Raw genomic sequence first — 18,863 nt, forward strand, 5'->3', positions numbered from 1 at the left:
ACTAATTGGAACCAGGTGCTCAATTGTTACTTTGCTACCACTTGAGCTATAGAGACATCATATTAAAGATTTACATGAAACCAAAAGATTACACTTTCTGATTATGTTCAGCAACAACGGTATCAATTAACATTACACGTATGCGCCAAAATGAATGTCGCACCATCAAAAAATCAGTCCTCAGACTTCAAGTTTTTGTCGTAATGTAATCCAATTACGACTGCCAATTGACCTCACAGTAAACATAGCAACCATGATGTACTTTTTAACTGCTGAATGTATAGCGGAGGGTGTACCTGTACATGAAATTGCTTAGAATCTGCCAGGTCTTCAGCATTTTCATCAGAAGCGGTCTGGCTTAAAAAAGGGACCCCAAATTATTTTTACTTGTTGCAGTTGCTACAGCACTTTTTCTTTTGTTAGTGGATGATATGATTACCTTTCTATTCGAGGCTTGGGAAATTTCACAGTCAAACTATTCATTTCAAGCTCTTTTCTGTGAAATTGCAGAAGATTACATGGAGAGTCCAATAAAAGCTGTGGGTGTAAAACAGTTGGCATTTTTCCAAAGTAGGAAAGCGATTGAATGAATTTCTGTGAGTGCAGTACAGAACCAAATGTATCCTGGAATGCTAAGTTGCAGATGAGAGTGTTGAAAAGTTTTGTATTTTTGGGGCAACGAACCCCATAGCTTATGTCTGAATATATTAAGCTGTCCCAATATTGTATTACAAAACAAGTTGGCATTTTTCCAAAAGAGGAAAGCAATGTCAATGATTTATGTGACTGCTGCACACCAAGTTCATGCTGGAATGCTAAGTTGTGCATTTGAATGCTGACAAGTTTTGTATTATGGGGGCAATGAACCTTGTAAAATCATATTTTTTTTAAACATTTGTTAATCAATATTGTATTTAGTTTACCATGACAATACTAAAAATTAAGTTTTTCCTGCACAACTGTGTCTTTTCTCATTAATATTTTGGAGGCCTTCATCATGATAAAGCATATCTGTATCTATAGCCGCCTTTTGGGTAACACATGCACCAGCTGATATTATATATATCAAAAACTCCGCAGAATACGGTTTACTCCATACAAAGCTAAGAAATCTATTCAAGGAGGATTGTCCTAAAAATTATTCAATGCTCACCTTTTTTAGGCGGTTTGTGGAGGATGTTGATTTTCAGGACATGTGCAGAACCCCAAGCCTGGTATCTAGCTTCTCAGCATAATCTGGCCCCTTGCCCCATTGCAATGTTTGGTCTTTGTGTCCCACATTATTTCGTGAATAGAATATTTTTCAGAAGCATTGCAACGGGACCCGACTGCCAAATCCAATTACCATGCCGTTACAAAGATCATGTGTCCTGGAGCCATTCAGAACTTTTCTTATTTTAGGAGAATATTTAAAAATGCCAATCGTTTAGTATTCTTAGAACTACACCTGGCAAGCTCAAGGGCTGGTGCTAGAATAGGGTAGAATTACCCCATGTACATGTAGTAGAAGGCCATGAACGCTCATGAACTCATCATGACCAGATGATGATGGTAACCCCACATTTTACACCTTACTACTGAAAATGCATTAAATTTTGATTCTGAATGGAGTTTGAACTATAAATGCCAACACAAAAATTGGACTTACCCAAATTTTCGACTGAACAGCACCAGTCTTTGTCAAGGACTGGTGCTGTTCAGTCGAAAATTTGGGTAAGTCCAATTTTTGTGTTGGCATTTATAGTTCAAACTCCATTCAGAATGACTTCTACCAACACAGATGAACTTTCAAGTGAACATTAAATTTTGAGTTTGATACATACATACATACAAAACAAACAAAAATCAAATCCTTTATATACAGACGTTTCCAGAGGTTTGTGAAGTATGTGTTGCGATAGAATGAATCCGACTTGAAGTACAGACTGAACAATGGTGTTAGATGAGTGGAAAAGACGGTAAACAAAAGAACAGCACTGTTTATGCCATCTGGCATCAAAGGTATCAGTCAGGTTAAGAACAAACATCTCACTGGCACTACAGGTTCTAGGCAGATTCAGGATTATGCAAAAAATATTTATTGTATGCAATGCGACATTTGGACAATACACTCGATTGAAAAGAATTCCATAGCTGCGCACGAAAAAATTGTGAACAATGAGATGAGAACAATGCTTTCTTTACAGATGTTGATGGTATAATGAGTCTAAAAGAAATTGTTTGTTCGCTGACTGTTCCAGGTGATGTTAGCGGAGAGGAAGGGCGTGGAGGAGTTGTACGCCATCAAGATCCTGAAGAAGGACGTGATCGTACAGGATGACGATGTGGAATGTACCATGGTGGAGAAACGGGTCCTCGCCTTGAGAGACAAACCACCATTCCTGGTGCAGCTGCACTCCTGCTTCCAAACAATGGTACGGTCCAGTATATGAAAAGCTACAAACTTTAAGGAAACATTTGTGAGCAAACGTTAGATATTTCACTCCCAGCTCTTGTAGCCAATGCAAATTAAAACAATTGACTATATTACAGAATACCTCCATGCCAAAATGGACTATTTTGTTGATTTGTTTTTATACCAAAAATCAGACGGTAAATCTTACCAGAAAGCCAACATTTGCAAGCAAATGCAGGATACATGTCGTTTCCCATCTCTCCCCCATGCAAAAAGAATTGACTATTGCAGGAAAGACCAATCACATAGCCCCACCTACCTTTGTCAAAACATAGAAATGCAAGATAAAAACAGAAAATATTTGATACACATACAACCACTCTCATTGGTTGAAATGCTAATTGCCATGCTGCCATTGGTTGAACTGCCAATTGTCCAGGACAGTCAGGATCGGTCTATCACCTCCATGCCAAAATGGAGTATTTTGTTGATTTGTTTGATACCAAAACTAAGAGAACTTTAAGTATCTCAGAATTTGACCATAATTTCTAGGCCTGTATGTTGTCATCAGATTACTTCCTCTTATCAGTAAGTGCTTACTGGCAAAGTGCATGTAAGTTACTGACTTCTCTCACGATAGTAATCTTTGTTGTATGTCTGTTAGTACCACTATTGCCTCCGGCCTACATTAAAGTAATTTACAGAACAATATTGCCTAAAACCACCGTATACCTGATTAGATCACTGTCATTAATCATTCTTACCTGCAGGTTTAATTCTGTCGACTAACAACATTGTACAATGCCATATATTGTACTTTCATTTGAGATACTGTTTCTGCTCCCCCTTGCAACATTCCCACAAACTGCATTTCCCTTGATCATTGACTGATATACATTGCAGTAATTATTTTGTGAATTTGAAACAAAATATGAAAAAAAAACTGTATCTAGACTCGATTAATTGGTATAGGGCTACAACTTCAAACTGAGAACAGCAGGAATATCCCGTAATATACGTCAATGAAAGGAAACTTTGCTGCCATTGGTTTAGCTAACTTTTGATGTTATTGTCTTGACCAATAGGATCGGCTGTACTTTGTGATGGAGTTTGTAAACGGAGGAGATCTGATGTACCAGATTCAGCAGTGTGGGAAGTTCAAAGAGCCGCATGCTGTGTGAGTGGATGATTTAAGATATTACTTGAATCTCAGTATCTTAGGGCCCGTTCACATTTGTGCAGATACAATGTAGTCAAGTCCGTTGAGTTGAGGATTTACATTTTTTTGGCTTAACTCAAGTTTGCAGCCAAAGAAGTAATTCTTTTGGTTTGATAACCAGCCTGCACAACGGTGAGTCAAAGTACAGAAAACAAGTTCCACAACTGCCAACTTTACCTAAACCAAAAAAAATGTTACTACCCAACTCATACAGACTAGAATATACGCACAAGTGTTAACAGGCCTTTATACACTTGGATGCATGAAATCAGGGTTTCTGTTTTAGCTTTATATATAGACTAGAATATATACTGAAAGTGTTCACTTGAAATAAGTGTATTTTGTAAAATGTATGACTGAAACAATCAATTTGAACTTAAATCTTTTAAAGTTCTTGCATCCAATACCTTACCTTGAACCAAAGTATTCCTTCTAATGACAGAAGAAAAAAACACATTCAACTAACCATAGTCTTTACTGCTACAGGATGTTGATATCTTATGTACTTCAAAGTATGTCATTGCAATTCTGAGTATAACTAGATATGCGGCTTTAAGAGTGCCTGGTTCAGGTTCAATGTTTATGTGTATTGTTGGATTTTTGTGTGCTCTTTCTGTGCATATCAATCTCTTCCAGCTATGTCTTTTGACTTTTTTTGGTTTTGTTTTTTGTTGTCTAGGTTCTATGCAGCAGAGATTGCTATTGGCCTGTTCTACCTGCACAGCAAGGGGACCATTTACAGGTGAATGTTTTTGATGATTTTTTCCAATTATGTAAAATGAAAATGTTTAAAGTTTCTAATGTACTAAACAAGATGGCCAGCACAACCAAACAAGTCAAGCAGATAAAGGGAAACACATTCAGTACCAGGGACAGGGAAATACAGACAGTGACAGGGAAACACAGTCAGCACCAGGGACAGGGAAACACAGTCAGCACCAGGGACAGGGAAACACAGCACCAGGGACAGGGAAACACAATCAGCACCAAGGACAGGGAAACACAATCAGCAACAGGGACAGGGAAACATAGTTAGCACCAGGGACATGGAAACACAGTCAGCACCAGGGACAGGAAAACACTGTCAGTACCAGGGGCAGGGAAACACAATCAGCACCAAGGACAGGAAAACACAGTCAGCGACAGGGACAAGGAAACACTGTCAGCACCAGGGACAGGGAAACACTGTCAGTACCAGGGGCAGGGAAACATAGTCAGTACCAGGGACAGGGAAATGCAGTAAGCACCAGGGACAGTGAAACACTGTCAGCACCAGGAACGGGGAAACACAGTCGGCACCAGGGGCAGGGAAACACAATCAGCACCAGGTACGGGAAAACACAGTCAGCACCAGGGACATGGAAATACAGTCAGCACCAGGGACAGGGAAACACTGTCAGTACCAGGGACAGGGAAACACTTTCAGCACCAGGGACAGGGAAACACAGTTAAGGACAGGGAAACAGAGTCAGCACCAGTTTAGTTACAATTCAATAGTTCTTTCTTCTGCTTATAATCATAACTCAACAATGTCTCTAATATTGCAGAGATCTCAAATTAGACAACGTCATGCTTGATTCTGATGGTCACATCAAGATTGCTGATTTTGGCATGTGTAAAGAGAATATGCCAGAGGGAGCAAAGACAAGAACTTTCTGTGGAACACCTGATTACATTGCCCCTGAGGTACACATGTGCTATTCACTAAATTGTTCTACGTATTATTAGTCTGTTGTATACTACTCTATGTGTTCAACTTCCACAATTCTTTCAGTCATCTTTAAAACTGTCTATCTTCACAGACTGTAGCTATAAACGCATAGCACAGAAAATGTGAAAACCAGGTGAAATAGAATTATTACAAAGATCTCTTTTCTATTACTTAAGATACATGAATTTGTACATAATTTTGTATAATACTTTTTGAATACCCAGATTGTGAATATTCTTTGGTGGTTATTCTTAGATATATATGAAAAAGTCTGCAATTGTGTTCTTTATCCTAATTTGTTCTCTATGTATTAGATTGTAGCATACCAACCTTATGACAAGATGGTGGACTGGTGGGCTTTCGGAGTTCTTCTGTATGAAATGCTGGCTGGGCAGGTTTGTAGTAATACACAGTAGAAAAAGTCTCAGTTCAAGGTCTTTGTGATGATATTTTAGAATTTTTGTGAAAAATTTGTGCTACTCCAATTTCCACTTAACTCTTGACTCCACTTAACTCCTGATGTTGGTTGTGTCGTGACATTTAGGTGCCTTAAACTTAACAATTTACACTTAGCTTTTACATTTCTTCTAAGTGGAAACTTAATCGTCCCTTTTCTGTATAGCCTCCCTTTGATGGTGAGGACGAAGATGAGCTGTTCCAGTCTATTCTGGAGCACAACGTGTCATACCCCAAATCCATGTCTAAGGAAGCCGTGTCCATCTGTAAGGGTGTAAGTATATGTTTTACAGTCCACATCTATTCCTTAGGTCTGTGAATAGCTTCTTTAAGCAATGCTTGCAACTAGATGTGCAAAGTAATGAAACCAGCTGCTGCTGCGCCGTGTGCCTGCAAAGCTGGTGTTATACCAAAGGGGGAGTTATACTGGCTATTTAGATACAGATAGTTCATACAAGGTAAATAATGCATACTAGTAATAAATGCAAACTATTGATAATACTTATATAGTACTGTAAATGCAGAAATGTTTGCGGTGGTTTTATGCTTACAGTTTCTGCGATGAACTCTTCAGCGCGACTTAAACCACAGCAAAACTTTTTGCCCACCTATAAATGTAGTTCTGCTATTGTTTCAAATGTGAACTTAAAACCACCCTGAACACTCCATTTTCTCCCTATCACGAAATAAAACCATGCAAACTTAAAGGCACTTACAGTATGCTCTGGAAACAGGGTGTGTATCTTACTATTTCTTATAAATATGGCGTGTGGCGTCGTGTGGTGTAATGGTAAGAACATTCGGCTGTCAAACAAGGGGACCCGCGTTCCCACCCGGGTTGCCCCCGGACATGTCTGGACATGCGCCCCGACGGTGTGCTTTTGGGAAAGGCACTTAACACAAATTTCCTCACTTCACTCAGGTGTAAATGAGCACCTAGCTTCGGGTAGGGACCTCCCTCGGATAGGACGTTAAATTAAGGTCCCGTGTTTGGGGAGAGCCACACCTCACGCGCGTAAAAGAACCCACCACACCTTTCGAAAAAGAGTAGGGGCATGCGCCGGTGTGCGATGGTCCAAATCCCTCTGTCTGGAGTTGGTGATTCACTACAAATCACCCAGATGGGGGCCTGGAGAACCTCCATCTTGTATTAGCCATACATTTCTTCTATTCCAGTTCATGACCAAGCACCCCACCAAGCGACTAGGGTTCGGAGCAGAAGGAGAGCGAGACATTAAGGAGCACGTCTTCTTCCGCCGCATCGACTGGGACAGACTAGCTGTCCGAGAGATCCAACCACCATTCAAACCAAAAATTGTAAGTTCCCCAACAAAAGTCAACGTTTCATGTACATATAATGTATTCTCTATTTTGCAGGAATGTTCAACCTTCTTGTTTATTGTTGTCAATGGTATTACAGAAAGTATGATTACTTTTTTTTTAAGTTAGTGAAATGAGTAATACAGGATTTCATCTTATACATGTAGGTCTTTGTGAGAGGTAAAGCTGGTCTATTGGAATACACTAAATGCAATGCAGTAATATTATTATGCTATATATACATAATATTATGCTATATGTTCATGAAAGTTGTAGATAATGAAACTTGTAAGGATATTGTTAGCATACATTGTACCGGGGTACATCATGGATCATGACCATTAAGTCCCACAAGACCGAAGACAACAGCTTATTTTTAATTAGTAAAATGTACATGTATGTATAAATGCCAAGCCAACAGCTACCCCAGGCCTGTAAGCTGTGATGTACCAAGACTATACAATGAACCTTGCACTAGAAATCTCACCACACCCTCACATCAAGCCCAAAGAGTCGAGTTGCCCACAGAAATATTTGTTGCAACAGACATTGCACAAATACCAGTCTCAAATGATACCAAAGATTTCTAAGTCTTCCGTATCAATGTAATTCTACTGAAAGGAATCTGAAGAATTTTTTACAGCTAAAGTATCTCATGACCTGATGAATTATCTTGTAACAGGTTTGTTGTATTTGATACAAATTACAAAATACTGCGCGTTGGACCACCCTGCCACCCGCAAGCTACAGTACATGTAGCTCCTGTGGTCCAACAGGTCTAACAAGAGCTACTTGAATTTCTTCAGTACCTAATCACATTACAATTCTGATATACATGTAGAGGTTACAATATAAAATTGTCTTCTGACACATTCTTTAGTCACTGATGAAAGATAGTGAAAATTCAACGCTATCTGAAATGTCGGACTCTTAAAAGAATTTATCTAGTGGCTAAATGATTTAATTTGCACTGCGTAATAGACCGTCTACCTGGATGCCTAATGTTCATGGTGGTGTTGTGTATGCTTTGATGATATCTTTACCTTTTTATCCTGACCAATGAATATTCCTTTCTTACTCTTGAAACAGACCTCCTCAAAAGCAGCAGAGAATTTTGACAGGCATTTCAAGCGGGCGCCGGTCACTCTGACACCCGTGGACTCCGCCATCATCTGCAACCTGGACGGAACGGAGTTTGGCGGCTTCAGCTTCACAAACCCGTTTTTCAAACAGGCCGCTCCGCAAGCGAACCATAGCTGTATGTTGGGTTATTTCATTGCTTGATTTTGTGCCTCTTTTAAAAGCTACAGCTCATCTTCTCCAGTGTGCCTACCTAAGATGCTTTCAACTAACCTGCAATGCATACATGTAGTGACATGGGGAGGAACACCAACCTGTTCTACATACATGTAGTGACATGGGGAGGAACTCTAAGCTGTTCTACATACGTGTAGTGACATGGGGAGGAACACTAACCTGTGCTACATATACATGTAGTGACATGGGGAGGAACACTAAGTTTAACCTGTACTACATACATGTAGTGACATGGGAAGGAACACTAACCTGTACTACATATACATATAATGACATGAAGAGGTACACTATCCTGTACTAGAAACATGGGAAGGAACACTACCCGATAACACATATTGACATGGGGAGGAACTCTAACCTGTTCTACATACATGTAGTGACATGGGGAGGAACACCAACCTGTTCAACATACATGCAGTGACTTGGGGAGGAATACTACCCTGTACCACATAGTCACATGGGGAGTAACACTACCCTGTACCACATAGTCACATGGGGAGTAACACCAACCTGTACCACATAGTCACATGGGGAGTAACACTACCCTGTTCCACATAGTGACATGGGGAGGAACACTAACCTGTACCACATGGTCACATGGGGAGTAACACTAAACCTGTTCCACAAAGTGACATGGGGAGTAACACTACTCTGTAACACATATTGACATGGGGAAGAATGCTAACCTGTACCACAGACATAGTGATCATGACATGGAGAGGAACACTAACCTGTACCACAGACATAGTGATCATGACATGGGGAGGAACACTAACCTGTGCTCTGTTCTTTCAGTCTTTTATTTTTTCTTGTAACTCATCACTTTTTTTGTTCTCTCCTTTCAGCTTTAATGCAAACCTTTCACCTTACTCAATGTTTCTTCTCTCCTCTTTCCACAGTTCCAATCCTTTAGACTAGTCTCCCTCACAGAGGAGATCCTGTATACAAACCAATCATCACTCTCTAACTCCCTGTCCGCTCTGTTTCAGCCCTTCTGTCTCTGTCTGGCTGTCTGGACTTGCTATGGACTGTTGAATGCCAATAGCTTTCATAGACATGTTAATCAAACAATAATCAACATGCATAAGCTTAGTCAAAAAATAATCTTATTTTATGACCTTGAGGACTATGACATCTACCACCATAATTCCACCAGGGTACCTAATTCTGCCACCCTGAAATTTAAAGATAGGTCCAAACAGATCTCTAGCCCAACATCCCCCAGTATGATGAGCTCCTGTATATCTAAACTGTGCATACCTCTGGGGGATGCTGCACTAGAGATCTCTCAAACCCACTGTTTTGCAAAGTGGCGGATCTACAGTACCGCTCGCGTGATAGTTAACATCTCTAACGCGTTATAACGCGTTAGAGTTGTGTCCTCGTCGCGTTATCCTTGCGATGGGGTTATGTTGTTGTCGCGTTATAGTTTTTTTCTAACGCGTTCTCGTGCGTTAGGGTTAGAGTTAATGAGATAGGGTCAAATTTCATGTTTGTTTAACCAGCGGTTAAAACAATAGCGACCTGTCACTTTGAGGGATGTCATGTAGCGACGGCGGCGCCTCTCTCGTGCCGATACAAGCCAGAAATACAAACGATAAATTACGTTCTTTTAATTTCAAAGACCACATTACGCTAAGAGCAAGGGACGAAAAAATTCCCGACTATCAATTAGAAACTCTGGCCTCCTTAGCAAAAATCTTCAGCGGCGTAATTTATTTGGGGGGAGCGCTAAAACGCCGGCAAGGGTAGTTTCGCCGCCCCGAAAAATAAAGCCACCGAAGGAGGCAACGGAACGCCAACATTTCTGGTGGTGTTATAGGGCATATATTTCTTTTTATTGAATTGAGAACCGACCCTCTCTGTGGCAATATTGACTGCATTTTCTAACACGAAATGCCGCAAGCCACTTGTAGTACACGTCAGTAAATCCAACATCGCCGGACATCCCGTGCCGCACGTAAAAAAACAAAGGTCGATGACCCGTCCCTTGGTGTGTGGTAAAACCGTCGGCGCGGCGGCATGTTGCAAATTTCCACCTTCTGAAACACTCCAATTTGCGGTTGCTTTGGTAAAAAGAAGCAGTTTGACTGTTGTGACACACACACAAAAATAGTTTGAAAAATATATCGGATCAGTTAGTTTGTTTCTGGATATAATATCGTAGATAATGTTTCTGTTTACCCAACATGATACATGTATCAAGCATGTCAAGCCGCCGATGTTCTCACGTTCTGAACAGTTGATTGACAGGTGGCCGCTCTTTGTGGGACTTCCGCCTGGCGCCAAGCAGTCTGGACGACCGCCGAGGAGGCCGATCTGAGCAGCCCGATCTTTGCCGAATATAAACGACATTCTGTCATTGGTCACCGAAGGAAACCGACATCCATGGGGGTGGAGAGTGTGTCCGAACGTTTCTAAATTTGGAGATAGTCACTTGTTTTCTGAAGTGAAGTCGAATGGTGCTACAATTCTGATACAAGGGAGGGAGGACTGACATTGCCGGCAGCTATTGCAGAGATTTGCCGCGACATTGTTCCATTATCTGTGCTGGTGGACATGGTTTTCCAAATAATACTAAATGTACTTTGTTGGTACTGTTTTACTTATTACTGTTATTATCATATATACATACATATGCTATGAATAAAACGATATTGTGCTCGATCATAACATAGAATGTGTATATAAGTAGATGATGTTTTTATTTCCTTGATAAGACATCGGTAGGTACGTTTCCAGGCTACGACTCAAGTTTTCATACGCCGACTTCATTTGAATGCTACTCGCTGCTTGTCGGGGGTGCAGCGGGACAGCCAACAAACCTACCTGTTCCTGTCGGAGCTGTTGCGTTCCCGCCTAGTTCCCACCGTTCCGGGTCGTCCGACAATCGACGAACCTTACTGCTGGGAATTCATTTAACCTTGCAGCGATCTTAGGTGCTGATATCTTGGTTCGACAACAGATATAAGGCATAAACTATTTTGCCTAAACATGTTATGTATCATCGGTTCTTGATTCCGAAATGCTGCTATGACGTCGGAAAAAGGCACTCATACATAGATATAAACGCACACGCACACAACTCAGAACCTTCCACCTGTGAAAATGTCCATGATTGTCAGCGGTGATGATTCGGCCCCGTTGTAAACCTTATATTTGACTGAATATATTTGCCGATTTCTACGTATTATCTCAGAACTTTGTTACGTTAATTTGGAGAGCTGAAATCACCAGCCTTCATTATATATTATGTTTTATTTGTTGACAAGAAACGTCACATTCTAGTTGATCTCAGTGTTGAGTTTGTGTTAAAGTTGAAATCTATTTTATCGATTTCGTTCCCCTTCATTGTGTATCTGTTTTAAGTTGTGTTGGCACTTTACGTAACTAACTGTGTAACTAACATTATTTTATCATGGCTGTTCAATGAGGTTCAACAAACATGTACACTGCGTCACAACATATTGCATTTGAAACATCAAAGGTAAGTTAAGTATAGACCATTCGGCAGCTTATTCATCTAGACGGATCGACCACCCCCCGGTTCCAAATCTTGGAAATACGGTAGGTTATTCACTAAATCTGTCAGTGCATGAAGAAAATTGATACCCTTTGAATATTGAAACGTACGGTACGGGATTCATACTAGTACTCCGTCAGATCGGCGTTCACAACATTACCACGAACTACTAGTATATGCGTATATTTAAAGTACTATCCTAGAAACTGTTAGAATACAATGCAATACAATACAATAAAAATGTAATACATAGTAATAATCTGATGTTTATAAATCCCTTTGAATTTTGAGACCTACGGGATTTACTACTCGGTCAGATCGGCGTCCACAACATTACCGATTCATTACCACGAACATAGTTGCCATCAAACATGATGTACTCTGCCGATGCGTATATTTCAAGTACTGTACTATCCTAGAAACTGTTAGTATATAGCTTAATACAATACAAACATAATACATAGTAATAATCAAATGTCAAATACACAGGGCGGACAAAAATCAACATTGTTGTCAACCTTAAATAGGTTTCCCTTCTTTGAGAACATGCCGACAGAGAAGCCGCGGGTCTTCCCGCATGTGTCAATCAAATTTAGCAGCGGATGGTAGGCGCCGCCGGTCTAGACCCGCAAGTTTTGCTACCGGCATCGAGTCTTACGCGCAAAACATTGTGATTGCAATCGCCACGATAAATACCTCGTATTTGTGCTCAAAACGCCAAAAGGTTGACAACATGCCAGACGTTCCTAAACTTATAAAACCTTGTACACGTCGCCGTGATACGGGGTGGAATTCGCATAAACAAGTCACATTCCAATTTTTCACCCGGAAGCGAAATCGGTCGCCGCGCCATGTTTCTGGAGCTTGAATGTCGAAGGGAGATATCTAACGTTACATGTAAAAGCTCGTCAAGTAGATATTTCCCGGCCTTTTACACCGACGATTTATTGAGAAAAGCACCCTTCAAAAGTTGAAATTTGTTAATCAAGTCGTAAATTTTGAACCTTCAAATTGTACCCAATTTTTGATAGTGCGATCTATTGGTATATATATCATCGGCCTACATAAGAACGGGGGACGGGGTGGTCATGGCACGTCCACATTCCGCCCAGCACGGGGCCGATTAGCGCTCCTCCCAATTGTCTCTGATGTTACCGCCGCCTGCATAAGAATGGCCGGAACTATCGCGTTAGAAAAAAACCCTAACGCGTTCTGATTAGCGGAGGCGCCTAACTCTAACGCGAGGATAACGCGACAAGGACACAACTCTAACGCGTTATAACGCGTTAGAGATGTTAACTATGACGCGAGCGGTACTGTATGTGACCCGGCAGATCAATGTTAATGGAGGTTACATTTTATTGATCACAGATGAAATCAGTAATTCAGTATCCCAGTAATTTGTGCTTGATCCATGCATGTTGTGGTAAAAGATGCTTTTGACATTGGCCATTGTGCATGGATGAGCCACCTGACCTTGAAGTTCATTGATCACAAGGGCAATCTATATGTTTGCCTAAATCAATCTCTAAATGCTTGATGCTAAATGCTGTGAAATATGTAGCTGGTGATGGTGTTCACATGATGATTGACAGTTTCCAGGTCCTTGTAGCATTCTGGTAGCCTGCTCGTATCCACTTTATTTTACATGTAGCTCTGATCCGGCACCCGTTGGTAGAGAAAGGATTGACATTTAGATCTTAGTCACCTGAAATATACGCAAGATCTAGAGTTCTGATTGGCTGCGAGTCACACAGTCCTCATAACAGCATGGTAAAAAATTTGAACAAGCATTCGGAACTTTGGTCCTAAATGTTACAGTTCTTCTGGGAAACATACGATTCCACAAATCATACAGGACCAAACGAATCAATGGGGAGGGGCCAGATTATACTGCTGGGGTGTAACCAGAGGAGTCAACTAAGCTAGTCAGAGTAGGATGCATACCAGGCTACCATTCTGCTGTCCACATGTATTTCTTCCTTTTCTCAAACGGCCTGTACTGTTCTTATCTGGACCCTTCTAGATCTGTAACTACCATTAGACTATAAGTAAAATGCATTTAAATTTGTGGTGGTTTTATGTTTGCTGTTTTTGCGGTGACCTCTTCACTACGAACGCAAAACCGCCCCGTCCTCTTCCCACCTACCCCCTTGTCTGTCTGTCTGTAAAGGCGCCGGTGTTTCCATTACATGTACAACTGTAGTTAGCAGTATGTGACTAAAGCGCTATCGCTAACTCAAAACCACCGCAAATACTTCATTTTCTCCTTCAGAATCAACGAGAACTTGAATGCATTTTACAATATTGATTATCTGCCGTTGATTATCAGTCGCACTCATGATGTTTAATTTTCTTTCCACAGAAAAACAGTAGAGATGCTAGTAACTTCGATAAGGAGTTTACACAGGAGCCCACCACCCTCACCCCCACGGACAAGCTGCTCATTATGAACCTGGACCAATCAGAATTCGACGGTTTCTCGTACACAAACCCAGACTTTACCCAGCATTAGTAGTGAGCAAAAGTATGTCTTGAAGTGTTCGCTTAGAGAAAAATAAGATGTGTTGTAACGCTTTGTGAGTTACCAAACAGAAAAGTGTATCGTGAGCATGTTTGTTGACTCTCAAGTCGGTGCTTATTCCAGTGTGTTGTGAGGTAAATACTGAATGTAGCTGGAAAAAAATTATGGTGCAGGTGATGTAAACATAAACAACAAGAACAAGGTGATGGGTGTAGAAAATTAAAATATGCACTATTGGTGACGTGGAATTGAAAATGTACAAAGTAGAAATTAGCATTCCTTTGAATGGTGATACAGGCAAATTGTATGTTGAATTTGTATTAACATTACTTTATTGATTTGCAATAATTGCTAGGTGTAAAGAATTCTTGTGAACAAAGATTTTTTTCTTTCAGAAGTTGCAAACAATGAATTATGTGCAATATATGGCTAAAAATATGTGTAACATGTCGTGATAAACCAACAAACCCGCATGTCGGAATACAAGGGACGTCCAGTAACACAATTTGAAGTTTTGAGAGAACGTACAACAGATGCATTAAGTGGAGCTATCAAGAACCATTTTAACTTTGTCTTTGATCATATAGTGGAGCTGAATGCTAACCACATAGACATATAATGCTTATATTTTCATGACACGACTTAGATGAATATTTGGGTGGGAGAGTATTCAATGGCAGTGATAAATTTGTAACAAACTAAATTTCATTTCTATGTTTTATGGGGTAATCTCTGGTCGAAGACAGTGCAAGGCAAGTTGTGCTTTAAAAATTGATTGATTTGATCGATAAATAAATTGAAAACTTGGCAATGTTTACAATGCAGGTATTAGAAGATGGGACATGTGCAATTATATAGCACATCTAGAATTTCTACAATTAAAAATGAATGCAGATCTGTTGAATACGGGCTTTGAAAAAATACCGGATTTAAAAAAAGATTATTCCACTCAGATACAACCATGTTTCCAAGCTACCTTTTTGAAATCTCCTTTGGAGTGTCCCTCAAGTAGACATTTTACCTTTCCTGATTCAAGTGATTTGTTATTTGAAGTAGTAATGATCAATATTTTGCCACTAATACTGTTAGGTATACAGCACAGACAACTAACCAGGGAAGGCAAGAAGATAACATATTAAACCTTGAGTTCCAAAAGCCATATTTCTCAGGATTCTGACGTCGATGTTGCGGCTTATGCAAGAATGTGTCATTTCTGTTTGGCTCTGCACAATAGACCGATCCTGACTGTGCATCACAATTATCATTTAGTGTTTAACTAACTAGAGCGTGGCAATTAGCATTTCGACCAATGAGAGAGTCTTGCATATCTGTCAAGTATTTGCATTAGCATGTTTGACTAGTTTCCATTTCTACGTTTTGACGGAGATGGGCAGGTCTATGGGATCGGTCTATTGAGCTCTGGCTCTGAACATTTTCATAAGCGCCTCATGCAGTTCAGGATAGAATTGAATGGGGGCATGCATGTGTAGTCGAAAGTTCTTCAGCATTTGGCATTGGCATTACATATTAAGGCATCTGTGTTTTCTATGTTTTAGAATTTTGCTGTTTTTATGTTGTGCTGTTCTAACATTTCTATTATACACGTCGTTTTCTCATGAGTACAGTTTTCAATGTGTTAACGTCAAGTTAGATATCAGCTCATTTGGTAGATTTTCAGTTGTTAACTGTGGTTTGACTGATCAAATGTAGAGAAAGATGTATTTCTTTCATACCTATGCCAAAAAATATTGATTTTATTGTCGGAAATTTTTGAAGGAAGTGACAAAAATAAACATGTGGAATAAGTGTTATTATTGGATAAATTTGTAAAACAATAGCTGCTGGTTATGGTGAATTTCTATTGGTGATTAGAACTTGGATATGTGAATTATTTTGTTCATTGTAAGTAATGCTCTGCATATACTGAGGGGGTTTTTTTTATCCATAATAACCAGTGTGAAACTTCGGAACGGTTCTATTCTGTTCTGTTCTAGCCTATATGTTCTGTTTTCAAGAAATAATGGCACATATAAACTGACCAAAGTCTTGTTCCTTGTCGTCATAGACTTTGGACATTGAAAACACCGAACACTGATTGTATAGAATCCTATCACTCACCTCGACACCATTGCCCAGTGTAAAGGATACCTTATTTTATTTTTTCACAATTTCTTGGTTATTTTTGCTTTGTTTTTATACATATATATATATACATATCATATATACATTATACAATGTTATGTTAAACAGCATTTTGTATTCTTGCGGTAAAAGATATCTGTTATATGCAACTATTAAACAAGTTTCTAACAGTTTTGAAACAACACTTGAGTTGCATTTTGGAAACCACATGCTCGGCAGGATGTAACATAAGAGTGCAGAATGGCAGAATTGTAAATGAGTTAGTCACGAAGTTAGTCACGAAGTTAAAGAATTATCTGGATGTTTCTTCAAACTATATATAGCAGAATGAGAGTGGAAAGGAAATATAATCCTAGCTTATATTCGTATGAAGGTTCATCTGTGACAGTAATCAACATAGTAAGAGTTTTACGTGTTATTTCCATACCCAATTAAAAGCTCTCACCTTTTGGTCAGCCGTTTGACCCTTCTCAAGTTGAAATGACCAGAAGCCAGGTCAGAACCAGAGGTCAGGTCAAGTGACATATCACTTGACCTGACCAAATTCTGGACACTGCACAGGATTATTCTCTAAGAGGAGTTAAAGAGGCAATCTTCATCAGAGACCATCGACCATCCCTCAACAGAGACGGGGGTCGATACAGACTTCCGGGCGCCTTTGAACCGTCACATAACATAAGCTTCGGGTCGTTTCAACCTGAGAAAGCCGACGTCATGTGACTAGAACGGAAGTGTGACATCAGCAACTGGTCAAAGGTGCCCGTAAGACTATCGACCCCGTCTCTGTTAAGGGGATGGAGAGTGCTTTATATTGTTTACGGAAATAACGTGTAAAAGTCTTACTATATAAATGAAGCTAGTCAGTTTCCAATCTGAGCAGAGAATGTTGTCATGAATTTCATTGAGTGCGTATTGTCCACATATGGTTATTGTCTCTAAATAATGTTTTCTATTGTATAGATTGTGACTCGGTCAGACAATGCATTGACTGCCAGTATGAAATCATTTCACCTCAACCGGACAGAACAAATAAGGAAGTTGGTCATTGATTCTCCAATGTTTTCTCTTCTTGTTGTCAAGCATGCTGTAGAAATGACAATGAAAGCATAGAACAAAGACGAAAGATCTTAAAGTCATATCTCCTACCATCAGTCTTTCGTTTGTGGAGTCATGTAAGCACAACAGATAATATTTCAGATTGAAAAGGTTTCTTGTATGCTATTTATTTGCAACTCTTACTGAAGCAACAAGGGTAAACCAAATTTTAGTCTGAACTCAGTATGACTGTAAAGAAGCTATCAGTGAATGTAGGTGAAGTAGGTATATTAAAAACATATCTCCTATTTGTAACGTGTGCTCCCCTTGTCAAATGGATAGTAAATACGTACATGTGTTCCAATTGGTTGGAAAGTACAGTCATGTGTTCCCACTTGATGGATAGTACATGTTTTTCCATTGGATGGGGAGTACATGTCATCCCATTGGATGGAGAGTACATGCAATCCCATTGGATGGAGAGTACATTGTGTTCCCATTGAATGGAAAGTGCATGTGTCCCATTGGATGAAGAGTACATTATGTTCCCATTGAATGGATAGTTCGTCTGTTCCCTAAACCTTTCGTGGAACTTGCTGTAGTGACTATCAATAATGTTCTGCTACTGGACAACCATGTAAAACATTGCAGCCCTCACATATCACGGAGCATGCAATTTTCGAACGAACCGTGTCTGTGTGCGTGAAACGGCTTGAAAAGTAACAAAACTGCATTTAAAGACGTTACAATATTGTATACAAAGAAAAGCTAAACTGGAAGATTACAGTCGATACTACTTGGTGTCCTACTGTCCCGTTGTAATTACTTGGTTGATGTAGAAGTGTATAATGTTGTAGTGCAGGTTATTAGGAATAGGTCAAATGTACATCTATAGGTGAAGTATGAAGTACAGCAGGAGTAGCACGTATTGATGCATTCTGATTGTGACAATGCTATAGTCCAGTTGACTGTGCAATGTGATGTTTCTAACACCATTAAAAATGTATGTAAACACATGACCATATTATATGTAGTTATGACTGAAATTTTACGAATTCTTTAAAATTGTGTGGGAATGTTGGTAGTCCCCTTTAGACTTTATGTTCACTATTTTTAAATGTCAGTCCACAAACAAACATCTGTAGATATTGTCGTGGCATTTTATGTAAATTGTGGGGATGACATTTTTCAAAAAATACATTGCCAATGTGAGTGCCAAAA

General features: G+C 39.7%; 1 protein-coding gene across 4 annotated transcripts in view; it reads left to right on the forward strand.

Annotated features, from left to right (window-relative positions):
* The window catches only part of LOC136440403 (protein kinase C alpha type-like), an 82,354-nt gene extending 63,688 nt beyond the window's left edge, over positions 1 to 18,666 (forward strand). For 3 of the 4 annotated variants that reach the window (XM_066436435.1, XM_066436434.1, XM_066436437.1), the window contains exons 10-18: positions 2,241 to 2,414; positions 3,481 to 3,572; positions 4,294 to 4,356; positions 5,162 to 5,300; positions 5,640 to 5,720; positions 5,948 to 6,055; positions 6,958 to 7,098; positions 8,191 to 8,359; positions 14,307 to 14,422. In XM_066436435.1, coding sequence (XP_066292532.1) covers positions 2,241 to 2,414; positions 3,481 to 3,572; positions 4,294 to 4,356; positions 5,162 to 5,300; positions 5,640 to 5,720; positions 5,948 to 6,055; positions 6,958 to 7,098; positions 8,191 to 8,359; positions 14,307 to 14,308 — 969 coding nt within the window. In that variant the 3' untranslated portion in view covers positions 14,309 to 14,422. Of the gene's footprint in view, positions 1 to 2,240; positions 2,415 to 3,480; positions 3,573 to 4,293; positions 4,357 to 5,161; positions 5,301 to 5,639; positions 5,721 to 5,947; positions 6,056 to 6,957; positions 7,099 to 8,190; positions 8,360 to 14,306 lie in introns of all 4 variants that reach the window. The other variant, XM_066436436.1, reaches the window with a different exon arrangement.
* Positions 18,667 to 18,863: the final 197 nt, after the last annotated feature.

This window comes from Branchiostoma lanceolatum, chromosome 8, assembly GCF_035083965.1.
Source record: "Branchiostoma lanceolatum isolate klBraLanc5 chromosome 8, klBraLanc5.hap2, whole genome shotgun sequence".
Lineage (NCBI taxonomy): Eukaryota > Metazoa > Chordata > Leptocardii > Amphioxiformes > Branchiostomatidae > Branchiostoma > Branchiostoma lanceolatum.